General features: G+C 42.7%; 1 protein-coding gene and 1 pseudogene across 3 annotated transcripts in view; both read left to right on the forward strand.

The window, feature by feature from the left end:
* The window catches only part of LOC138803698 (double zinc ribbon and ankyrin repeat-containing protein 1-like), a 56,230-nt gene that overhangs the window by 29,498 nt on the left and 5,042 nt on the right, over nucleotides 1-21,690 (forward strand). For all 3 annotated transcript variants that reach the window (XM_069987758.1, XM_069987759.1, XM_069987760.1), the window contains 9 exons: nucleotides 3,302-3,466; nucleotides 5,792-5,993; nucleotides 10,500-10,603; nucleotides 11,674-11,748; nucleotides 12,797-12,893; nucleotides 13,583-13,683; nucleotides 17,535-17,615; nucleotides 18,006-18,133; nucleotides 21,246-21,320. In XM_069987758.1, the coding sequence (XP_069843859.1) occupies nucleotides 3,302-3,466; nucleotides 5,792-5,993; nucleotides 10,500-10,603; nucleotides 11,674-11,748; nucleotides 12,797-12,893; nucleotides 13,583-13,683; nucleotides 17,535-17,615; nucleotides 18,006-18,133; nucleotides 21,246-21,320 (1,028 nt within the window). The remainder of the gene's footprint in view (nucleotides 1-3,301; nucleotides 3,467-5,791; nucleotides 5,994-10,499; nucleotides 10,604-11,673; nucleotides 11,749-12,796; nucleotides 12,894-13,582; nucleotides 13,684-17,534; nucleotides 17,616-18,005; nucleotides 18,134-21,245; nucleotides 21,321-21,690) is intronic.
* Nucleotides 3,541-4,063, forward strand: LOC138803710 (COMM domain-containing protein 1 pseudogene; annotated as a pseudogene).

The following is a 21,690-nucleotide window of genomic DNA, read 5'->3' on the forward strand; positions in this document are numbered from 1 at the left end:
TTTACCACAGCACTATAGAAGTAAAAATGGATATTCGATCTGATAGTTTTATGTCTTTTCTTTGTTTAGCAGCATTAATATGATGGGGTAAGATAAATTTTCTTTCTTTAAACAATGTCATATTTTTAAAAATCCACTTGAACAGTAAGATACATTTCTAGGAAAGACGTGAAGGCTTTGTGTTTAGGGATGGAGCTTGGCAGAATTTCTATCAAAACTTTAACATGAGATAATTGAAATGCAAAGTGAGAAGCCAAAAGTTTGCAAAGATTTTCTCTTTTGAATTGCCCCAAATAGTCTCTTAATTACACAGAAGTAGTGTAAATGTCTCTTCCTCAGTCTCTAGGGGTTAGTAACTTCTGTCTAGAAAAGTTTGTTTTAGAATTGCAAGTCCCTGAAGCAAAACAGGATAGAGTAGGGCAAATTCAGTAACTAAAATGGGCACCTCTGAGAGAAAATTGTCCTTAGAATACGTTCTTTTTTTGCCAGTCTGGGGCTTGACCTCAGGGCCTGGGCATTATCCCTGAGGTTCTTTTGCTCAAGGCTAGCACTCTACCACTTGAGCCACAATGCCACTTCCACTTTTTTCTGTTTATGTGGTACTGAGGAATCAAAGTCAGGGCTTCATACTTGCTAGGCAAGCACTCTACCACTAAGCCACATTCTCAGCCCAGAACACATTCTTAATAAGACACAAGAATATACAGCAATACACACATTCAAATATCAATTGAGTCAGTCATTGACTCAGTCCTATCTTAATGACTGACACCTATGTGCCAAGGAACCTGGTATTATATTTGAGAAGAGAATGTGAAGTCACAATCCTTTTTTTTAGAAGAATCAAAATCTACTGGAGAGAAAGATGGGAAGGGAAAGAAGCTGACAAGTAGAACTTGATCCTATGCCAAGCATTCCTACGTGCTTGTGAGGATGCTTTCATATTAATGGATCTAAATTGAGTCCTGGAGAAAAGCAGGCTATCGAGTTGGATGGCTATTCAAATCCTGGGACCTCCCCTGTAAAATGGGCAGACTACCAGGCAGCTATCACTGCGTCACCATTTAGGAATTGAGACCTCTTGCCAGGCAACAGTGAGTAAGAAGCAGCAGCAAAGATTCCAGTCTTTCTTATATATTAACCCAGTAGAGTCCACCTTTTTCTCCAAAATAAAATAACTCTTTTCATGTGTCAAGAATAAAAAGTAGCTGGGCACTGGTGGCTCACACCTATAATCCTAGCTACTCAGGAGGCTAAGATCTGAGGATCGCGGTTCAAAGCCAGCCTGGGCAAGAAAGTCCATGAGACTTTCCAATAAACCACTAGAAAACTGGAAATGGCGCTGTAGCTCAAGTGGTAGAGCACTCACCTTGAGCTGAAGAGCTCAGGGACAGCGCCCAGGCCCAGAGTTCAAGCCCCACGACTGACAAAAAAAAAAAAAGAATAGAAAGTAAACCCACATTTCCCTGTGGAAACCAGAACCCCAAAGGATAGAGATTAAACCTATCATGTCACCTTAGGTATCTAAGAGGTACTCATTAATATTGTCCTAGTAAATCCACAGTACATTTGCTGATATTATGGATATTGAGGACTATTGAAAACTGGTTCAAGGCATCAGTTTTATTGGCTTTCTGTGATCTCCATGAAGGCAAAGTTTTTGTTTTTGTTTTTTTTGTCAGTCGTAGGGCTTGAACTCTGGGCCTGGGTGCTGTCCCTCAGCTCTTCAGCTCAAGGCTAGTGCTCTACCACTTGAGCCACAGTGCCACTTCCAGTTTTCTGGTGGTTAATTGGAGATAAGAGTCTCACAGACTTTCCTGCCCGGGCTGGCTTTGAACCATGACCCTCAGATCTCAGCCTTCTGAGTAGCTAGGATTACAGGCATAGGTGTTGTTTGAGTTGCTTTATAAATTAGCTAAATGCATCATAGTTTTAGTCCTTACATTGTTTCATGGATTTAATCCTTTTTTTGTTTGGGTGGGCCTAGAGAATCCAGATATTGATCCTGCCTATAAATGCCATCTGTCCCTTGTCAATGTACAGTGGAGATAAAGCCCTTCTCACACCTTCTTAGAAAGGGGAGATCATTTCCTGTTCTCAGTAAGGTTGCTGGCACCTCTGGGATGCATCCTTTCTGGCACCGGTGTGGAACTCTAGTGATACCTAAAAACCAAACCTCTAGCCAGGTGCCAGTGGGTCACACCTGTCATCCTAGCTACTCAGGAGGCTGAGATCTGAGGCTTGCAGTTTGAAGCCAGCCTGGGCAGCAAAAGTCCTTGAGACTCTTATCTCTAATAAAACACCAGAAAACTGTGGTGTTGTGGCTTAAGTGGTAGAGTGCTTGCCTTGAGCTGAAGAGCTCAAAGACAGCTCTCAGGCCCAGAATTCAAGCTCAACGACCAAACAAACAAAAGCTGGAAGTGGCACCGTGACTCAAGTGGTAGAGCAGTAGCTTTGAGCAAAAGAAACTCAGGGACAGCGTGTAGGCTCAGAGTTCAAGCCTCAGGACTGGCAAAAACAAACCAACCACAAAACAAAAACAAACAAAAAAACCTCTGTACTACTGCATCACCATCAGCCTAGGGGAGACACAGACTCTTCTTCCATAGCCCTGTAAAATTCTGTATCTAAGAATTTAAATAATTGGGAATGTCTCTCTGTGACATTTTGATTGCCATTCCTTCAATATTAGACCTATTTGCTTACTTACTGGCCGTTGGCATTTTTTTTAATGATTACTTTGCTGACCTTTTAAGCAGAAGGCTCAGATTTATTGGTTAATAATTTGTCTGAGTTACTATTGCAGTGCAAATACTAAAAAGGCTTAGAGTGAAGCGTTATCTCCCTTCGCATCTCAGTCCCCACAGTTCCTCTCCCTATCTCAGTCACCCCCAGTTTCTGAGATGTTTTTTGCAGGTGTTCAGTGCCCTTATGCATGAACTGGTGCTTAGGATGAACCCTGTTCCAGTTCCTTCCGCCTAGCAACCTACCTCATTAGTAAAGCTTTCATTCTTCCCAGTCCCTTCATAACATTCCATTGTCTGTATGTTCATACTATGGTATATTTAGACTATCCCCTATTGCTGGACACTTAGGTTGTTTCCAGTTATTTCCTCTAAAACCACAGTACTACAAGAAATGTCATAGTATATACTCTATAAGAGCTTGTCCCTCCATCAGAAAAATTCTAACAGATGGGTTGCTGGGTCAGAAGTAGGAGCATGTTATTTTGTTGGCTATGAATTTAGGTGGGTAAATTAGAACTCTTAATAGTATTCTAAAACATTTTTCTGCCCTCTAGCTTAATCTTCCTGCTAGCCACTCTGTTTGCCCTAAATGTGGGGCCAGCAATCATCTGTCTGCCCGGTTCTGTGGCTCCTGTGGCATTTATGTGAAGTCTAGGATAAGACTCAGCTTGGACAACAGCCTGGCATTAGTTGCTGGAGAACCTGGCCCTTTTCCTGAGGTGAGCCCTGCACTGTGGTAAGAATTGGTTTCTGGGTTGGAGGGCGGGGCCTCCGCCAAGCATAGTGAGCGAGCTTAAAGAGCATCAAGCCGCTGAGTGGGCTTCTGAGCAGCCTGGCTCAGGACGCCCTCCACGGGCACCTGAGCATCACTGAGGAGCTGCTGCAGAGCCAGTTCTACCCGGATGTGCCACCTGAGGAGTTCCACCCCTTTCTGGCCAAGGTGAAGGGGATTCTTAAGTCTATTGCATCTGCAGACAAGGATTTCAACCAGCTTGAGGCATTTTTTTACTGCTCAAACCAAAAAGCAGGGTGGGATCACATCTGACCAAGCTGTTGTCATCTCTAAGTTTTGGAAGAGCCACAAGATGAAAATCCAAGAGAACCTTAAGAACCAGAGCTGTTGGGACAATGGACTTAGAGGCCTGGGCTGGAAAGTTGATGGCAAGTCTCAGACGAGGCACTCAGCACAAATACATACCCCTGTTGCCATAATAAAGCTGGAATTTGGGAAAGGTGGACAGGAATATGAATTTCTTTGTTTGGAATTCAATGAGGTCAAGGTCAACCAAATCCTGAAGAAAGTCTCAGCACACTGATGCAGCCAGCCTAACTGAAGATAGTTGTAGGAAGGAGCTGGAATTGTGGAAATACAGTTGTTCATGATCACTTTTCACTGGCCTTTTAAAAATCTTGTTTGCACAATGGTATTAAATCCTTAAATTGAAAAAAGAAAGAATTGGTTTCTGGGAATAGGATATAATAAGAATCTATGCTCACTACCCAGCGGGCCCATCCAGGGAACAGAGCCAACAGACTTCTACCTTTCACATGGACTTTCAACCAGGTAAGTAATACAATCAATTTAGGTTTTAAACTCTTGGATGATTTCTTCAGAATAATCCAACACCTTAAAATAGGCTCCTGTCCAATGTAGCCTAAGGTATAGCAAGCATTGGCAAGGTAATGGACATAGTGCCACTAGGGAGAAATAAACTTCTAATATGTAGGTAAAATGGTCTTCTCTTGATTTTTTTTTCCTGTATCTTTCTGGGAACTTTATTCCCTACTCTGTTCTATTTAGACAATTTGCACTAAGTATGTCAGATTGTTTTTGCCATTGACAATATCTGAGCTGTGCCAGGTTCCGGTGGCTCGCACCTGTAATCCTCGCTACTCAGGAGGCTGAGATCTGAGGATCACAGTTCAAAGCCAGCCCGGGCAGCAAAGTCCATGAGACTTATCTCCAATAAACCACTAGAAAACTGGAAGTGGCACTGTGGCTCAAGGGGTAGAGCTTTCGCCTCGAGCTGAAGAGCTGAGGGACAGCACCCAGGCCCAGAGTTCAAGCCCCATGATGGACAGAAAAAAAAAAATCTGAGCTGTGTGTGAGAGAAATCTCACGTGGTCATTTTCACCAGCATTTATAGTCAAACAACCAGTTTCCTGTTAGCTTTGTGAGTTTATCTAAGTCAGAGGTTTCTTCTTATCCCACTATTACAAGATATTGAAGAGTGGTAATTACTCAAGAAAGTGCAAGTATTCAGCACTTGGCACACAGTTGTAGAGTCCATGGCTTTCTTAACCAAGATGAGAATACTTGTGGGACTACCACCAGCCTTTATGTAAGGCTGTGTCAATGAGACAAAGGTGTTCTTTTCTCAAAACACTTGACTGCCACCTGTTGGAAATTGATTGTAATGTATGAAACTTCTTTGACATTTTCTTCTATAGCCAAATAAGTATACAGATATAATTGCTTACTGTGTAAATAATGCTCCTTAAATGAAATGACATTGTGCAGTATGTAGCTTACACAACCTTATATGTTGACTTTTTCGGTTTCTGTGTTTAGATGTGGAGAATGTATCAGAGATATGCCTTTACTAAATGGTCCTAGAGTTGCCTAGCAAAGGAGCATGCTAAGCTATAGGAAGGAGAAGAAGCATGTTAAGCTATGGGAATGAAGCTCATTGGGCTAACAGATACATTTCCCTGATTAAATTTTTTTCTCAGTCATAAGGCTTGAACTTGGGGCCTGGGTGCTTGCTGTCCCTGAGCTCTTCTGCTCAAGGTTAATGTGTCACCATTTTAAGCCACACCACCATTTCTGGTTTTCTGGTAGTTAATTGGATATAAGAGTCTCGTGGACTTTTCAATCCAGCCTGGCTTTGAACCACAATGCTCAGGTTTCAGCCTCCTGAGCAGCTATAATTACAGGTGTGAGCCACCAGTGCCCAGCTAAAATTGTTTTCAATGAGTAAGAGGGAACTGGAAGATTAATTCCTTCATATTCTATTTTAAAATGTTTTCTGCCTTGTTGATAGCCTCGACCTGCCTGGCAATCTCTAAATGTCCCCATATCTCATGATGGGACCAGGAAGAACACGGGCACACAAACTGCTGGCCTGTTCTACCCATCTGGCAAGCTGCTTGCACAGAAGGAACTGGAAATGGCATCTCACAAGCAGAGGCTGGAGAAGATGAATGACCACAAACCCATCATCACAGCCATCAGCCCAGGAAGAGGTGAGGGGACAGAAAACATCCTTTCTCTGGAAGAGCATCTCATCTTTTCTCTTGAAGTTCCTTGATTTTTTGAAGTAGTTTCCCTGTATGATTAGTAGTGATTTGGACTCAGTGCCCTGCTATTTAGTTCATCAATCAAATTAGAAGGTGTTATTCTGATTAATAATCCATGCATACATGGATTCCTTCAATTGTGTAAACACATTGTAAGTCTTCATCACTATTGTCATCTGACATTATTACTTTATTTTATTTTATTTTATTTTTTGGGTCCGGTCGTGGAGCCTGAACTCTGGGCCTGGGCGCTGTCCCTCAGCTCTTCAGCTCAAGGCTAGCACTCTACCACTTGAGCCACAGCGCCACTTCCGGCTTTTTTCTTTTTGCTTATGTGGTGCTGAGGAATTAAGCGCTCTACCACTGAACCACCTTCCCAGCCCCCTATTACTTTATTTTTAACTAAGCCTTTCACTCAGAAGTAGATGCTCTACAATTGACACACGTTTTACCATACCTAACTTGTTTGTTGAGATGGGGTATCCCTAAATTTTCTTTTTTTTCTTTCTTTCTTTCTTTTTTTTTTTTTTTGGTCGTGGGGCTTGAACTCTGGGCTTGGGCACTGCCCCTCAGCAGTTCAGCTCAAGGCAAGCTCTCTACTGCCTGAGCCACAGAGCCACTTCCGGTTTTCTAGTGGTTTTATTGGAGATAAGAGTCTCACGGGCTTTCCTGCCCAGGCTGGCTTTGAACCATGATCCTCATATCTCAGCCTCCTGTGTAGCTAGGATTACAGGCATGAGCCACTGGCGCCCGGCATTATCCCTAAATTTTCTGTGTGCACTGATCTTGGGGCTTGAACTCAAGGACTAGGCATTATCCCTGAACTTTTTTTTGCTTAAGCACTCTACCACTTGAGCCACAGCTCTACTTCTGGCATCTTTTTGGTAGTTAAGGGGATAAGAGTCACACATACGTTCCTTCCCAGGCTGGCTTCAAACCGTGATCCTCAGATCTCATCTTCCTGAGAACTAGGCTTACAGGCATGTGCCACCAGCACCCAGCTTGTGTCTAAATTTTTTTTTTTTTTTTTGTCGGTCGTGGGGTTTGAACTCTGGGTCTGGGCGCTGTCCCTTAGCTCTTCAGCTCAAAGCGAGTGCTCTACCACTTGAGCTACAGCACCACTTCTGGTTTTCTGGTGGTTTATTGGAGATAGGAGTCTCATGGTCTCTCCTGCCCGGGCTGGCTTTGAACCGCGATCCTCAGATCTCAGCCTCCTGAGTACTAGGATTACAGGTGTGAGCCACCAGCGCCTGGCTTGTGTCTAAATTTTTATGTGGGCTGTCCCTGAACCACATCCCTCCTGATCTTTGGCTCCTCAGTAACTGGGATTACAGAGGTGTGATATCTACATCCACCTATTATCACAGTTTTATTGGGGTAAAATTTAGATAACATAAAATTACCAATTTACTATTTTAAAATGTACAATTCGATATCCCAAATGTAAACCCCATGCTCGTCAGGTAGCTACTGTCTACATTCCCTCTCTGAGTGCCCAGCAACCACTAATGTACAGTCTGTCCATGGATTTGCTGATTCTAGCGATTTCATACTCTGTAGTTCTTGTGGCTGGCCTCTTAGGATCTTGTCATAGTCTATTTCAAATGGAAAAGTATAGAAGAACAGGATAAATTTCTAGATAATTTGACCTACCAAAATTGAACCAGGATGATAAAAAAAAAAAAAGCCACTTCGATAGGTCCATAATGAGCAATGAAATTGGAGCATTAATTTAAAAATCTTCCAAAAAGAAAAGCAAAGGAACCAATGGATTCACCAATGAATTCATTCAGATATTTTGAACTCAACTATGAAGCCAGTTTTGTATTCATTCCAAAACTGGACAAGGACATAAACAACAATATTTTTGAATTATGGGTCAATCTCTTTGATGACCGTAAGTATAAACATTCTCAATTAGTATACTTCCAAGCAGGAATGTGGTTTAGTGGTAGAGTGCTTACCTAGCATGTAAGCCCTGGGTTCAATTCCTCAGAACTACATAAACAGAAAAAGTCAGAAGGAGGGGCTGGGAAGGTGGCTCAGTGGTAGAGTGCTTGCCTTGCATGCATGAGGCCCTGGGTTCGATTCCTCAGCACCACATAAGCAAAAAGAAAAAAGCCGGAAGTGGCGCTGTGGCTCAAGTGGTAGAGCGCAAGCCTTGAGCTGAAGAGCTGAGGGACAGCGCCCAGGCTCAGAGATCAGAGTTCAAGCCCCACGACCAAAACAACAACAACAAAAAACAAATAAGTAGGGGGGTGGGGGCAAGGATGGGATGGGAAGGGGAAACAAAGGAGGAGGCTACAATGCTTGATAAGAAATGTACTCATTATCTTGCCCATGTAATTGTAACCCCTCTGTACAGTATTTTCACAATAATATATATATATATATATATATATATATATATATATATATATAAAAGACAAGTGAAGAAAACAATCCCATTCACAATACACACATACATACATACACGTGCATTCATATGTGTATTAATAAACAAAATACCTAGGTATAACCTTAACCGGAGGTGGAAAACTTTTACAATGAAAACCATTAAAAACTTGGAGAAGACACTAAAGAAGACATCATAAAGATAGACTTTCCATGCTTACAGATTGGTAGAATTAATATAATGAAAATTGTCCTACTACCAGAAGCTATCTATGGACTCTGTTTAATATCAGTCAAGATCCCAATGTCATTCTTCACAAAAATATAAAAATAAAAAAATCCAAGTGGGAGCATAAAAGACCCCGAACTAAAATAGCAAGGCTGGAGGCATTGCAATACAGTGCTTCAAATTATACTACAGAGACTACCTAGAAATCAAATTGTACAGCTACAACTAATTTTTTTAATGAACCACAAAATCATACATTGGAGAAAAGACAGCCTCTTCAAAAATGGTACTGGAAAACAATAGATCATCTACATATAGGAAACTGAAATGAGATCCCTATCATCTTGCATAGAATCAACTGTAAATCAAATATTTAAATAAAAGATATGAAACTCTAGGGGAAACTCTGGAAGATATAGGCCCAGGTCATTATGTTCTGAATAAGACTCAGTTGCCCAGCAAATAAGAGCAAGAATTGACTAACAGGACTATATCAAATCAAAAAGGTTTTGCACATCAAAAGAAACAACTGTTAGATGCCAGTGAAGGCTGAGATCTGAGGATCGCAGTTCAAAGCCAGCCTGGGCAGAAAAGTCCCTGTGAGATGCTTGTCTCCAATTAACCACTCAAAAACTAGAAGTGGATCTGTGACTCCAAGTGGTGGAGTGCCTAAGTTCAAGCCCCACAACCAACAGAAAGAGAGAGAGAGAGAGAGAGAGAGAGAGAGAGAGAGAGAGAGAGAGAGAGAGAGAGAGAGAGAGAGAGAGAGAGAGAGAGAGAGAGAGAGAGAGGAGAGAGAGGAGAGAGAGGAAAAGAAAAGAAAAGAAAAAGAGAGAAGGAGGCCAGGCGCCAGTGGCTCACGCCTGTAATCCTAGCTACTCAGGAGGCTGAGAACTGAGGATCACAGTTCAAAGCCAGCCCAGGCAGGAAAGTCTGTGAAACTTTTTTTTTTTTTGTCGTTGGTCGTGGGTCCTGGGTGCTGTCCCCAGCTCTTCAGCTCAAGGCTAGTGCTCTACCACTTGAGCCACGGCACCACTTCCAGCTTTTTCTGCTTATGTGGTACTGATGATTCGAACCCAGGGCCTCATGCATGCAAGGAAAGCACTGTACCACTGAGCCACTTTCCCAGCCCTGTAAAACTCTTATCTCCAACAAACCACCAGAAAACTGGAAGTGGCTAAAGTGGTAGAGTAACTTGCCTTGAGCAAAAGAAACTCCAGGACATTGCTCAGGTCCTGAGTTCAAATAAATAAATAAATAAATGCTGGTGAAGATGCAGGGAGAAAGGAACTCTCAGAATTCACCTTTCATGAGGATGCAAACTAGTGGAAGCACTATGAAAATCAGTGGAGAGGTTCATAAAAGAAACTGAAAAGAAACCTATTTTATATGACTTTGTCTTCATGTGTGACAATCAAAAGATATTCTTTTGAAATTTTGTAATATTCCATGATCAATCATCTGTTTTCTGAAGCCAGCAGGGGAATGAAATTTATTCGTGTACCACTGATGTTCATAGGGAAAATGATCATGATGAAAATAACTTGGGCTGGGAAGGTGCTCAGTGGTAAAGTGCTTGCCTTGCATGCATGAGGCCCTGGGTTCGATTCCTCAGCACCACATAAGCAGAAAAAAGCCGGAAGTGGTGCTATGGCTCAAGTGGTAGAGTGCTAGCCTTGAGCTGAAGAGCTAAGGACAGAGCCCAAGCCCAGAGTTCAGGCCCCATGACCAGCCAAAAAAAAATTCACTGAGAATGTATATTCCACATGTCCTTAGTCTCAGAAGAAATATCCATATAGCTGGATTTCTCTATTTTTTTTTTTTTTTAGGATACTGGAGGAAACAGTTGGATCACATCTCTGCTCACCTCAGATCTTACGCTCAGAACAACCCTGAATTCCGGGCCTTGATCGCTGAACCCAGGATGGGAAAGGTGGGTAAGATGAAATTTCTCCTTTAGAATGTCTTTGGTAGGGGCTGGGAAGGTGGCTCAGTGCTAGAGCGCTTGCCTTGCATGAATGAGGCCCTGGGTTTGATTCTTCAGCACCACATAAGCAAAAAGGAAAAAAGCCAGAAGTGGCGCTGTGGCTCAAGTGGTAGAGCACTAGCCTTGAGCTGAAGAGTTGAGGGACAGCGCCCAGGCCCAGAGTTCAGGCCCCACAATGGACCCCCCCCAAAAAAAAAGAATGTCTTTGGTAATCAGGCTTCCTTCAAGGTTTTGCCTTAAACTATCACAGTGCCTCATTTTCAAGAACTTCTCACAATTTCCTTTAATAAACGATATTAGGATTTAAAAAATACTAATAAACTAATCCATGGGTCTGCAAACTATGACATGTGGAACAAATATGGCTTGTTACTCAATTTTAAAATAAAGCTTTATTGGATCAGACTTACATGCATTCTTTTACATGTTATCTGTGGCTACTTTGTGCTACAATGCAATGTTAAGTATTCATAATACAGAATTTATGGCCCTTAGGACCTAAAATTATTGTACCATTTCACAAAAACATTTCCTGCCCCCTGTTTTAATCTAATTTTTTCTGCTACTTACAGAGAAATCTTCTCAACTGTGAATTATTTTAATTACCAGGGCTCTATACTGCATCCCCCCAACCACCACAGTACCTTTTCCAAGGTGATCACATCCAATCATATATTTTAATTAAAGTGTGCCTCTTGAAGCAAGTATAAATTTAGATCTTGCTTTCTTTCCTTTAATCAAAGGGTACAGTCTAAAAATCTGTGCCCTTTAAAGTATTTATTTATAATTAATGCAATTATTGATATAGCAGGATTTGGATCTACCATTTTACTCTCTGTTTTCTACTCATATCTCGTTTTTGTACTTCAGTTTTTCTTTCATTAAATTATTTTGTGTTAAAACTTATCTGATTGAACTTAAATTTGACACCTTGAAATTTCTAGATCATTGCTCAAGGCAGTAAGCCTAGAGTCCCACACCCACAGTTAAGATTTCCTTTTAAATTCCTTTAAAAGCTCATCTCTGCTACTGTCCATGAGGATGGCTGTGAAGTTAGCATCAGGCTGAATTATATTCAAGTCTCTAACAAGGTAAGTAAACCTTTAGAATTAATATTAACCTTTTGAATTAGTATATCGTGGCATATAATTTATAGGAATGCTTCTGTGTAATCTATAGAAAAGAAGTTCTAAATATTGATGGTAGGCAACAATTTCATAAAATCACTTAAATACTTGAGTTTAATCTCAGAGAAGTCAGCTTTTGGATATAGAAAGATATAGTTAAGAGCAGGAATTATCATCTGTGCAAAGTCGTGTCGTCTGGCTTATTCATACTCATTTAAGTCTTGTGACATATCTTGATATAACTGACTTGGAGAAAGAATGACATATATACATGTTTGCCCATTTGCTTTTTAAACTAAGCTTTGTAACCAAGACTCCTTTTATATAAGGACTAGAGCATTAACCCAGAGCCTATAAGTGCATTAATAGATATTAACTGACCCATATCAGTAACCTTAGTTTCATTGGACAAGTCAGAATAGGCAAAAGGATAATTACTAGACAGAAAAGACAGGAAAGGAAGGCAAAGAAAAGGAGAGAACTAACATTTATTATGTCCCTTTAAAGTACATATAGTATTTCAGCTTTCTAAGTGAGGAAATACGTTCAGAGAAGTAACTTGCTTCTTCCAAGGCCACTAAACTAGTAAGTGACAGAATCAGGAATCAACCAGCAGCCTTAAGCCTCCCATCATACTTCCACAGTCCCCAAGATGCTTAAGGCATTTCTATGGGGGAAGGACACATTTACTTTTAACCCTGACTGGTAGAAGCATCTTGGGATGTATTGAAATAGTCCCTTGTGAGAACAGGGGCCCAATGAGAGGAGATAGTGATGGAGAACAGGCAGGTCCCACTGAGGGGTTGATGAAGAGGCAAAAATGGATGACTCAGCCTGGGAGGGAAAGTGAGGAAGGGTATAGAAGGATGTCTTGGCTTTACGCAGGCTCAACTCTCTGGGTAAAGGGAGCAAGCACTAACAAATAGAAGTAAGGTTAACAAGGTAGATCATTCTTTCTGTCGGGACACAGCAGCCTCCTCATTCCTGGTACCTGAATTTTTGCATTGCCCAGAACCTGTATCTGAACAAAGCTGTGGAGCTCAGCGACCACTTTCTGAGCAGTGTCGCTGAGGGCGGTAATGGGCTGTACGGCAGCAGGTCCAGCCTGGGTGAGTCGTTCTTTCCTGGGGACGTTACAACAATGACCAGGAGCACAGTGTTTTGGCAAGTATGGCAGGGACTCACATAAAAATTTCCAGCCCCATCACAAAGATTACTGTTATGTTTCAGCCATTTTTTTTGGGGGGGGGTCCGGTCGTGGGGCCTGAACTCTGGGCCTGGGCGCTGTCCCTCAGCTCTTCAGCTCAAGGCTAGCACTCTACCACTTGAGCCACAGCGCCACTTCCGGCTTTTTTCTTTTTGCTTATGTGGTGCTGAGGAATCGAACCCAGGGCCTCATGCATTGCAAGGCAAGCGCTCTACCACTGAGCCACCTTCCCAGCCCATGTTTCAGCCATTTTATTTATCTTCCTTTTCTGAAATCATGGTGAGACTTTTGAAATCCTTCATAGGGTTTGGAGATTCATTTTTTGGAGGTAGGGTGAGGGGTCTATATTATTTTCAGCTCCCAAACTGAAGTCTCTTCTATTTCCCTCCCTTCTATTCATCCTCTGTTTCCTAGACAGGGAGGTAGGGTGGCTTCAGGGGTCACTCTTGCCAGGTTTACTAAGATGGAAATTTGCATACAATCCATTTCATCTTTCTGACTTTTAAGGGGCATGACAGTATAAGTGGCATCTTACATGAAGGGAGTGGAGAGGAGTTGGTCATTTTGGTCTACAACTCTTTGTCATTTCAGTGAGTGACTACAGCCAGTGTACATCAGACACCTCGGAAAGGATCAAGAGGATGAGGAATCCCAAGACCAAGAAATTTCACAAAAGGAAAGAACAGCTTGTAGTATGTGTATTTCTTAGTCTCTGTAGTTCTGTTATTTTAATGTTTATTTTGACACTTTGAACAGAATACTTCCTTAACACTTCCTTATTTCCTGCTCTTTTAAAAATAACAGCATAGGGCTGGGAATGTGTTCTAGTAGTAGAGTGCTTGCCTACCATGTCTGAAACCCTAGGCTTGATTCCACAGTACCACATACATAGAAAAAGGGGGGTGTTGCTGTGGCTCAAGTGGTAGAGTGGTAGCCTTGAGGAAGAGGAGCTCAGGGACAGTGCCAAGGCCATGAGTTCAAGCTCCAGGATTGGCACAAAAAAAAAAGAGTAAAACCAGTGCATGGCATGGGAACCCAACGTGAGTATGTGGGTTGAAGTCCATGTGTAGGTTATTTTGTGAGACTGGTTTCCCTGGAGCTGTTGGGAAGGGGATGGGAGAAAGTGTTAGGGTCTCCTGTAAGGTCAGTGAAGAAGGTCTTTTCTCTACTTGGAAGATGTTGGGAATGTGATGTGCTTTTGTGTATTTCAGTCCTTAGTGGGACTATCTTTCCTCCCTTGCCCTCCACACCCACCCCTCTTTCTGTTGTGGCGATCTGAGCTGTGCCCTTCTCCTAATGGAAGTATTTATTGGACAAATCAGGTGCATTCAAGAAAGCAGTTGTCAGAGTTTAAGAGTGCAATCTTCTGCCATTTTCATAAGAGATAGAAGGAGAGAGGAAACAGCTATCTCAGCTCCTCACAATAACATACACCTGGGCTCAGTCTGCAGCCAACATCTGCTTTCCTTACTAATTAACTTTCAGCTTCTGCAGGGCTCCACTTGAAACCACATAGACCTGTTTGTGCAGCTGGAATTGCTTTGCTTTTCCTGTCAGATTTTGTCTACTATCATCTTACTGGAATTCCTCAAAATAATAGGGACTCTGTCAGCGTTTCTTATGGCTAGTGAAAATACCATACAGAGGGGTTACAATTACATGAGCAAGGTAAGGAATACATTTTTATTTTGGGGCTGGTCATGGGCCTGAACTGTGGGCCTGCGCACTGTCCCTCAGCTCTTCAGCTCAAGGCTAGCACTCTACCACTTGAGTCACAGCACCACTTCTGGCTTTTTTCTTTTTGCTTATGTGGTGCTGAGAAATTGAACCCAGGGCCTCATGCATGCAAGGCAAGCGCTCTACCACTGAGCCACCTTCCCAGCCCAGGAATACATTTCTGTTTTTTTTATTTTTTTAGTTGGTCGTGGGGCTTGAACTATGGGCTTGGGCACTGTCCCTCAGCTCTTCAGCTCAAGGTGAGCACTCTACCACTTGAGCCACAGCGCCACTTTCATGGAATACATTTCTTATCCAGCATTGTTGTCTCCTCCTTTGTTTCCCCTTACTATCCCTGCCCTCCCATTCCCCCCCCCCAATTTTTTAAAATTTGTTTAATTCCCAAGGGAACTCTGGAGAAAAAGACTGATCGACTATAGTACCCTCAACTTTGCTTTTTTTTTTTCTTTCTTTTTTCTTTTATTGCCGGTCCTGGGGCTTGAACTCTAGGCCTGGGCTCTGTCCCTGGGCTTCTTTTACTCAATGCTAGCACTCTACCACTTGAGCCACAGCACCACTTCTGGCTTTTTCTGAGTAGTTTATTGGAGATAAGCATCTCATGGACTTCTCTACCCAGACTGGCTTTGAACCATGATCCTCAGATCTCAGCCTCCTGAGTAGCTAGGATTACAGATGTGAACCACTGGTTCCACTTTGCCTTTTGATTGGCTCTTTTTGGCTGCAGCACAGAATCCAGCTGTGATTAGCAATAAGCCCCAAAGCCTGAGCCTAGCCCCACGTGGAGATGGGCACATGTGGTATCATTTCTCCATCCTTGCTTCCCCCAGACTCTTGAACTTCCTCAGCAATGCACTCATTGGCCACCTCGCTTACACTGAAATTTCTCCAAAGACAAGACTTTGTTTTGGTTTTCCCAATATGTGCTTTGCATGTAGTCAACCCTGGTCATTTGGACAAAGACTTCAAAATTCTTTAAAATCCAGTTGCTTATGATTCCTTGTACTCTCCACCTCCCCATTTGAAATATTGAAATGAGTGTTAGAGAAGTATTAGAGTTATCCAAACTTAACAGTCTACAACTTCAGAGATTCTACCCTCCTCTGTAAGTGACCTGATGTCCCACTGCTGTATACCTCTACTCTCTCATTTGCTTTTAAGGGCTAAGTATGAGAAACACAGTAACACCCATTCATTAATATAGTGTTAACTTTTGAGCACACATATCCCAAACATGTTTCTAAGTGTTTGAAAAAAAAGTGAAAAATGGGGCTGGGAAGGTGGTTCAGTGGTAGAGCACTTGCCTTGCATACCTGAGGCCCTGGGTTCGATTCCTCAGCACCACATAAGCAAAAAGAAAAAAGCCGGAAGTGGCGCTGTGGCTCAAGTGGTAGAGCGCTAGCCTTGAGCTGAAGAGCTGAGGGACAGCGCCCAGGCCCAGAGTTCAGGCCCCACGACCAGACCCAAAAAAAAAAAAAAAAAAGTGAGAAATGACCAAGTCGCTCATGCCTCTTAATGCTAATATTCTAGTGCATTTTTCCTTAAGGACTAGAATTTAGTATAAACATAAATATCTCTCCAGATACCCCCTGAGGGTTTATTGATTAGAGAACCCTGCTCGAAAGTACTCAGCAGAGAGATGGGGGTGGGGAAGTGAAGGTGACAGCCTGGGCCCAGTGTCTTCTGAAAGGCTTAGAGTCCCAGGGAGCAGTGTTTGTTTTTGTTCTTTGTTTTATTTGCCTGAACCTTAATTTGCTTGCTCAGATGGCACTCTACCACAGGAGACATATCTCCAGCTCAGCTTTTTTTTTGCTGGTCATTTTGGAGATGGAGTCTCACAAACTCTCCAGGGTGGCTTTGAACCCTGATCCTCCATATCTCAGCTTTCCAAATAGCTAGAACTATAAGCATGAGCTACTACTACCAGACAAGATGTGGGTTTTATTTCCACTTCACATACAAGATGACCACCATAATCATCCATGGGACGGAGACAGAAATATGTATTGGCTTATTTCCTTCAGTCTTCTTCATATATAAAATGCATTTTATAGCATTTTGAAAATATAAAAGATTCTTCTGATTTCTGATGATACATGAAAGCTGTGTTTTTTTTTCTAAACAATTAATTCACCCATTTCCCCGATGGTTTTATATAAAGTTGAAGAGTTTATAAACCATGCAGAGTAGCTGGAAGCTGTGGTGCATCCCCATAACACTTGGGAGGCTGAGGCAGGACCACAAGGCGAGCCTGGGCAATCTAGCAAGACTCTGTCTCAAAAAATTATTTTAAAGAAAAGCTGCAGTGTTATTCGGTGATAGAGCACCTGTCGTGTGTGTGTGTGTGTGTGTGTGTGTGTGTGTGTGTGTGTGACTCTAGGCTCAATTGCCTACTACACACACACACACACACACACACACACACACACAGAGAAAAAAATAAAGTAAATTCATCTGGCTGCTTTTCTTCTAATAAAAGTAGTGTGGAGTTTCTTTGCTTTTGTGAGGTTTCTCATTGCACTTCTGCCCTTAATAATACAAATTAATGTCAGTGCAGTGTCCTTAATATTAGATACAAATGTTTATGCTGCTGGGTGTTAAAAACTATGTATGTGTGTGCACACACAGTCTCTCTCTTACACACTCACATACACTCACACTCAGATTCCCCCATCCATGTGGCTTGAACTCAACTGGGAATGTTACTGCTAAGCTCGAAAAAGGAGCATTGCTTGAGTGTGAGGCCTGGGACGCAAATAGTACAGATACTCAGAGGGAGTGGGAATGACCACATTGTGTAATCCTGCAGCCTGAAAACAGACTCCTGCTGGAGGAAGTCGGCCCTACAGGAGAAGGAAGAGTCTCTGTGCTTGAACAGCTGCTAGATGAAGTGAGTGTGACTGCTCTACCTAGTTCAGCCTGTCATTCTACCTGGTGCCTGTGGATTGACCTGCTTGAGAATAATTGGCTATTCAAAAGCTTTAGACTCACTATTGCTAGTTTTTACAACAATGATAATAGGCAAATGCATATAAGCCCAAGTAACATGCATGAGACCGGACAAAACTCCTGGTCCATGACCCCATTTGACCTTCAGCCTGTTTTCCAAACCAAGCCAGATGGAAGTCTTCCCAGCTATGTCCAAATTGGGTCTTGAGGTCAACTTTAGTTCCACTATTTCTTTAACAGAACACCTGTTATACTTAGTAGGATGGCAGTGAGAAAACGCTGAGTTCAGGATTTTGTAGTGTGTTTGTTCCTCCCTTTCCATGTCCTTCAGGGAGCAGACCCCAACTGCAGTGATAACGAAGGCCGGCCCGCTATTACTGTGGCTGTTGTGAATAAGCACCATGAAGCCATTCCAGTTCTTGCTCAGAGAGGAGCAGACATCGACCAGCAGTGGGGACCGTAAGTGAAACGCTGACAGGTCCACTAGCTATCCTGTCATAAGCAGATACAGCTCAAGGGTCTGTTGCAACAGAATCAATCAGCACCCACACCCTGTTCAGTAAGAACCACTTAGAGCCACTTAAATCTATTTGAACCTAAGTAAGAAGATTAAAGACACGTTTGCCAGGACAGGGTAAAACAGAATTTTAAGAGTGGTCTGTTGAGTTGCCTAATTCATCTTTTATAAATGGTGATATAAGGCCAACAAATCACTAAGACATGGAGTATCCAGCAGTCTTTTTCATCTGAACTGTGCAGATCAATCCTAAGGGAAGAGAGGCTCCAGTATATTCCCATGGAAACACACTCATGATGTTAGTGCAGAAAGACAACATTACACAGCTGTCTGGATGCTGACACCAGCTGGAGGGGCTAGGCCACCCTGAGTTCGCTGCATGAACCCTTGACATGGAACAGATTATGGGTTTTGTTTGGTCTTTCTCCAGTACTGTGTTTACTTACCAAATAGGCTTTTTAAGTAGCTAAAATTATGTGCACCATAAAGCCTAAAAACATTAGGTAGGATTTGATGCTGAGAGTTTTGCACAGTGAAAAGATTCTTTCTTGTTAACTTTTGGGAAATGTAAAGCTATCTCATTAACTGGACAATTCAGGTTGCTTTAATTAAGAGGATTAGCCTTCCATAACTGAATGGAGAGGTTCACAGACATTTACCTGAGATGTATGTGGCTTTCAGTCCTGGAGGCAACACCTTTCCTTCAGTTTGTTCATTCGCTCCATTGACATTCTCATTTTACAAGTGGGTACTGAGTTCCTAGTATATGCTAATCCGCTAGTCCATTCTACTTGCTAGACTCACAGTGGTGAGCTCCCGGTTTAGTGGAAGAGACAGTGAAGAAGTAAAGAAATGAATAAGTAATTTCAGAAACTACATGCTACAGAGAAAAATAAAGCCTGGGTAAGGACATGAAATGATGATCTGGATTCAAAGTTAACCCAGGTAGGAAAATTCATGAGACTAATCTCCAGATAATCACCCCAAAGCTGGAAGTAGAGTTGTAGCTCAAAGTGGTAGGGTACTAACTTTGTGAGGAAAAAGAAGCTCAGGGATAGCACACAGGCTCTGAGTTCAAGCCCCAGGACTGGCATCGAAAATAAAGAGCTTCATGCCTGAAGAATGATCCATATAGACAATATCCAAGAGACCTGATCCAAAGTTGACATTGTACTCTTTGGTTTGTCTTCAGATTGCATAAATCTTTCACCTTTTACAAAGTTGACACTGTGTCCAATTTATTTCAAACTTTTTTCAGGAAATTTGCTAAAATAGTGTTTATTAGCATTTGTTAAATGAAGTCCAAAATAGATTCTTACAGGGTTCTCATATTATTTAAAAAAAAAAAAAAAAAGGTAGATGCTGGTGGCTCAAGTCTCTAATCTTAGCTGCTCAGAAGGCTGAGATCTGAGGATCACAGTTCAAAGCCAGCCCAGGCAAGGAAAGTTCTTGAAACTCTTATCTCCAATTAACCACCAGAAAACCAGAAGTGGCACTGTGGCTCAAGAGGTAGAGTGGTAGTCTTGAGCTAAAGAGCTGAAAGACAGTGCCCAAGCCCAGAGTACAAGCCCCATGACCAACCAAAAAAACTGATTTCAAATGCCTCATGCCTGTAATCCTAGCTACTCAGGAGGCTGAGATCTGAAGAGCTCAGGGACAGTACCCAGGCCCAGAGTTCAAGCCCCACAACTGACAAAAAAAAAAAAAAAAGATTGGGCCAGGCACTGGTGGCTCATGCCTGAAATCTTAACCACACAGGAGGCTAAGATATAAGGATAAAGGTTTGAGATTTGAAGCCAGTCTAGGCAGGAAAGTCCCAGAGATTCTTTTTTTTTTCTTTTTTTTTTTTAGGTCTAGTCATGGGGCCTGAACTCTGGGTCTGGGCGCTGTCCCTCAGCTCTTCAGCTCAAGGCTAGCACTCTACCACTTGAGCCACAGTGCCACTTCCGGCTTTTTTCTTTTTGTTTATGTGGTGCTGAGGAATCGAACCCAGGGCCTCATGCATGCAAGCACTCTACCACTGAGCCACCTTCCCAGCCCCCAGAGATTCTTTTTTTTATTATTGTGGAAATACTGTACAGATGGGTTACAATTACATGGGCAAGATAATGAGTACATTTCTTATCAAGCATTGTAGCCTGCTGCTTTGTTTCCCCTTCCCATCCCTTCCCATCCTCCCCCCTTCCCTCCCCCCTCCCACCCAATCCTCCCCCCCCAGAGATTCTTATCTCCAATTAACCAACAAAAAGCCAGAAGTGGAGCTGTGGCTAAAATGGTAGAGCTCCAGCTTTGAGCAAAAAGCTCAAGACAAAGCCTAGGCTCTGAGTTCAAGCCCAGCACACAAAAAAATAGAGATGGGGAAGAAATAAGGAGAGAAAGAGAGAAGAAAGAAAGAAAAGAAAGAAAAAAGGAAGGAAGGAAGGGAGGGAGGGAGGAAGGAAGGAAGGGAGGAAGAAAGGGAGGGTAGGTAAGAAAAAAAAGGGGGAAAGAAAGAATGATGGGCTGTGGTGTAGCTCAGTGGCAGAGTGCTTGCCTAGCAGGTACAATGTGCTCCAGGTTCAATACTCAGTAACATAAAGTAGAAGAAGGAGGAGGAGGAGGAAAAGAAGGAAGGAAGGAAGGGAGGGAGGGAGGGAGGGAGGGATATCAAAGGGATATCAAAGCTTCTCCATCACAGTATACAGTATTCCTCCAAGGGAAGGGGCACAGAGGGATACTTGAGATTTTCCTAAGTTCAGGCTAGGGGTGTACTTAAATGGTAGAGTACTTGGTTACCAAATACAAAGCTGTGTGTGTGTGTGTGTGTGTGTGTGTGTGTGTGTGTGTGTGTGTGTGTGTGTGTGTGTGTGTGTGACAGAGAGAGAGAGAGAGAGAGAGAGAGAGAGAGAGAGAGAGAGAGAGAGAGAGAGAGAGAGAGAGAGAGAGAGAGATTGACAGATATTTCCCAGGTGGGTAGGTTAATGAGTGAAACCACCAACCTTTGGTCGAATTCCTGATGATACTAAGGATTTACCCAGGATTTACACCCTGCCCCTGCCCCTGCCCAACAAACAGGTTCAGAAATACAGCTCTTCATGAAGCAACCCTGCTTGGCCTGGAGGGAAGGGAGAGTGTCGCCATGTTACTGGGGTAAGTTCCCTGGCCTCTGGGGGGCACTACTGAAGGCTAGAGTGATCTCTCTACCTACCCGTGGTCCTTTTAGAGGAGCCCCAGCTCCTAAACTGCTACCTTTGTGAATGGGGGCCACCATGCTGCCTTGTGACCTCTGCCAGTCAGGGATTTTGAAGCACAATAAAAATGTTGCCCTCATTAAACACCATTGGTTGTAGAGCTTTGATGTAAATTGGAACCAATGGCTATACTGACAATTGAGTATTTTGAAATCATACAATATTTTAAAAGGTCTCAGGTAGAGTCACCACTGACAGCTTAGAGCCATGGTGGCCTCTTAGGGACAAGTCTGAGGAGGTAGGACCAATAGGTAACCAGTCTGGCTTTT

Source organism: Dipodomys merriami, unplaced genomic scaffold (genome assembly GCF_024711535.1).
Source record: "Dipodomys merriami isolate MVZ:Mamm:240054 unplaced genomic scaffold, mDipMer1.0.p SCAF_346, whole genome shotgun sequence".
Lineage (NCBI taxonomy): Eukaryota > Metazoa > Chordata > Mammalia > Rodentia > Heteromyidae > Dipodomys > Dipodomys merriami.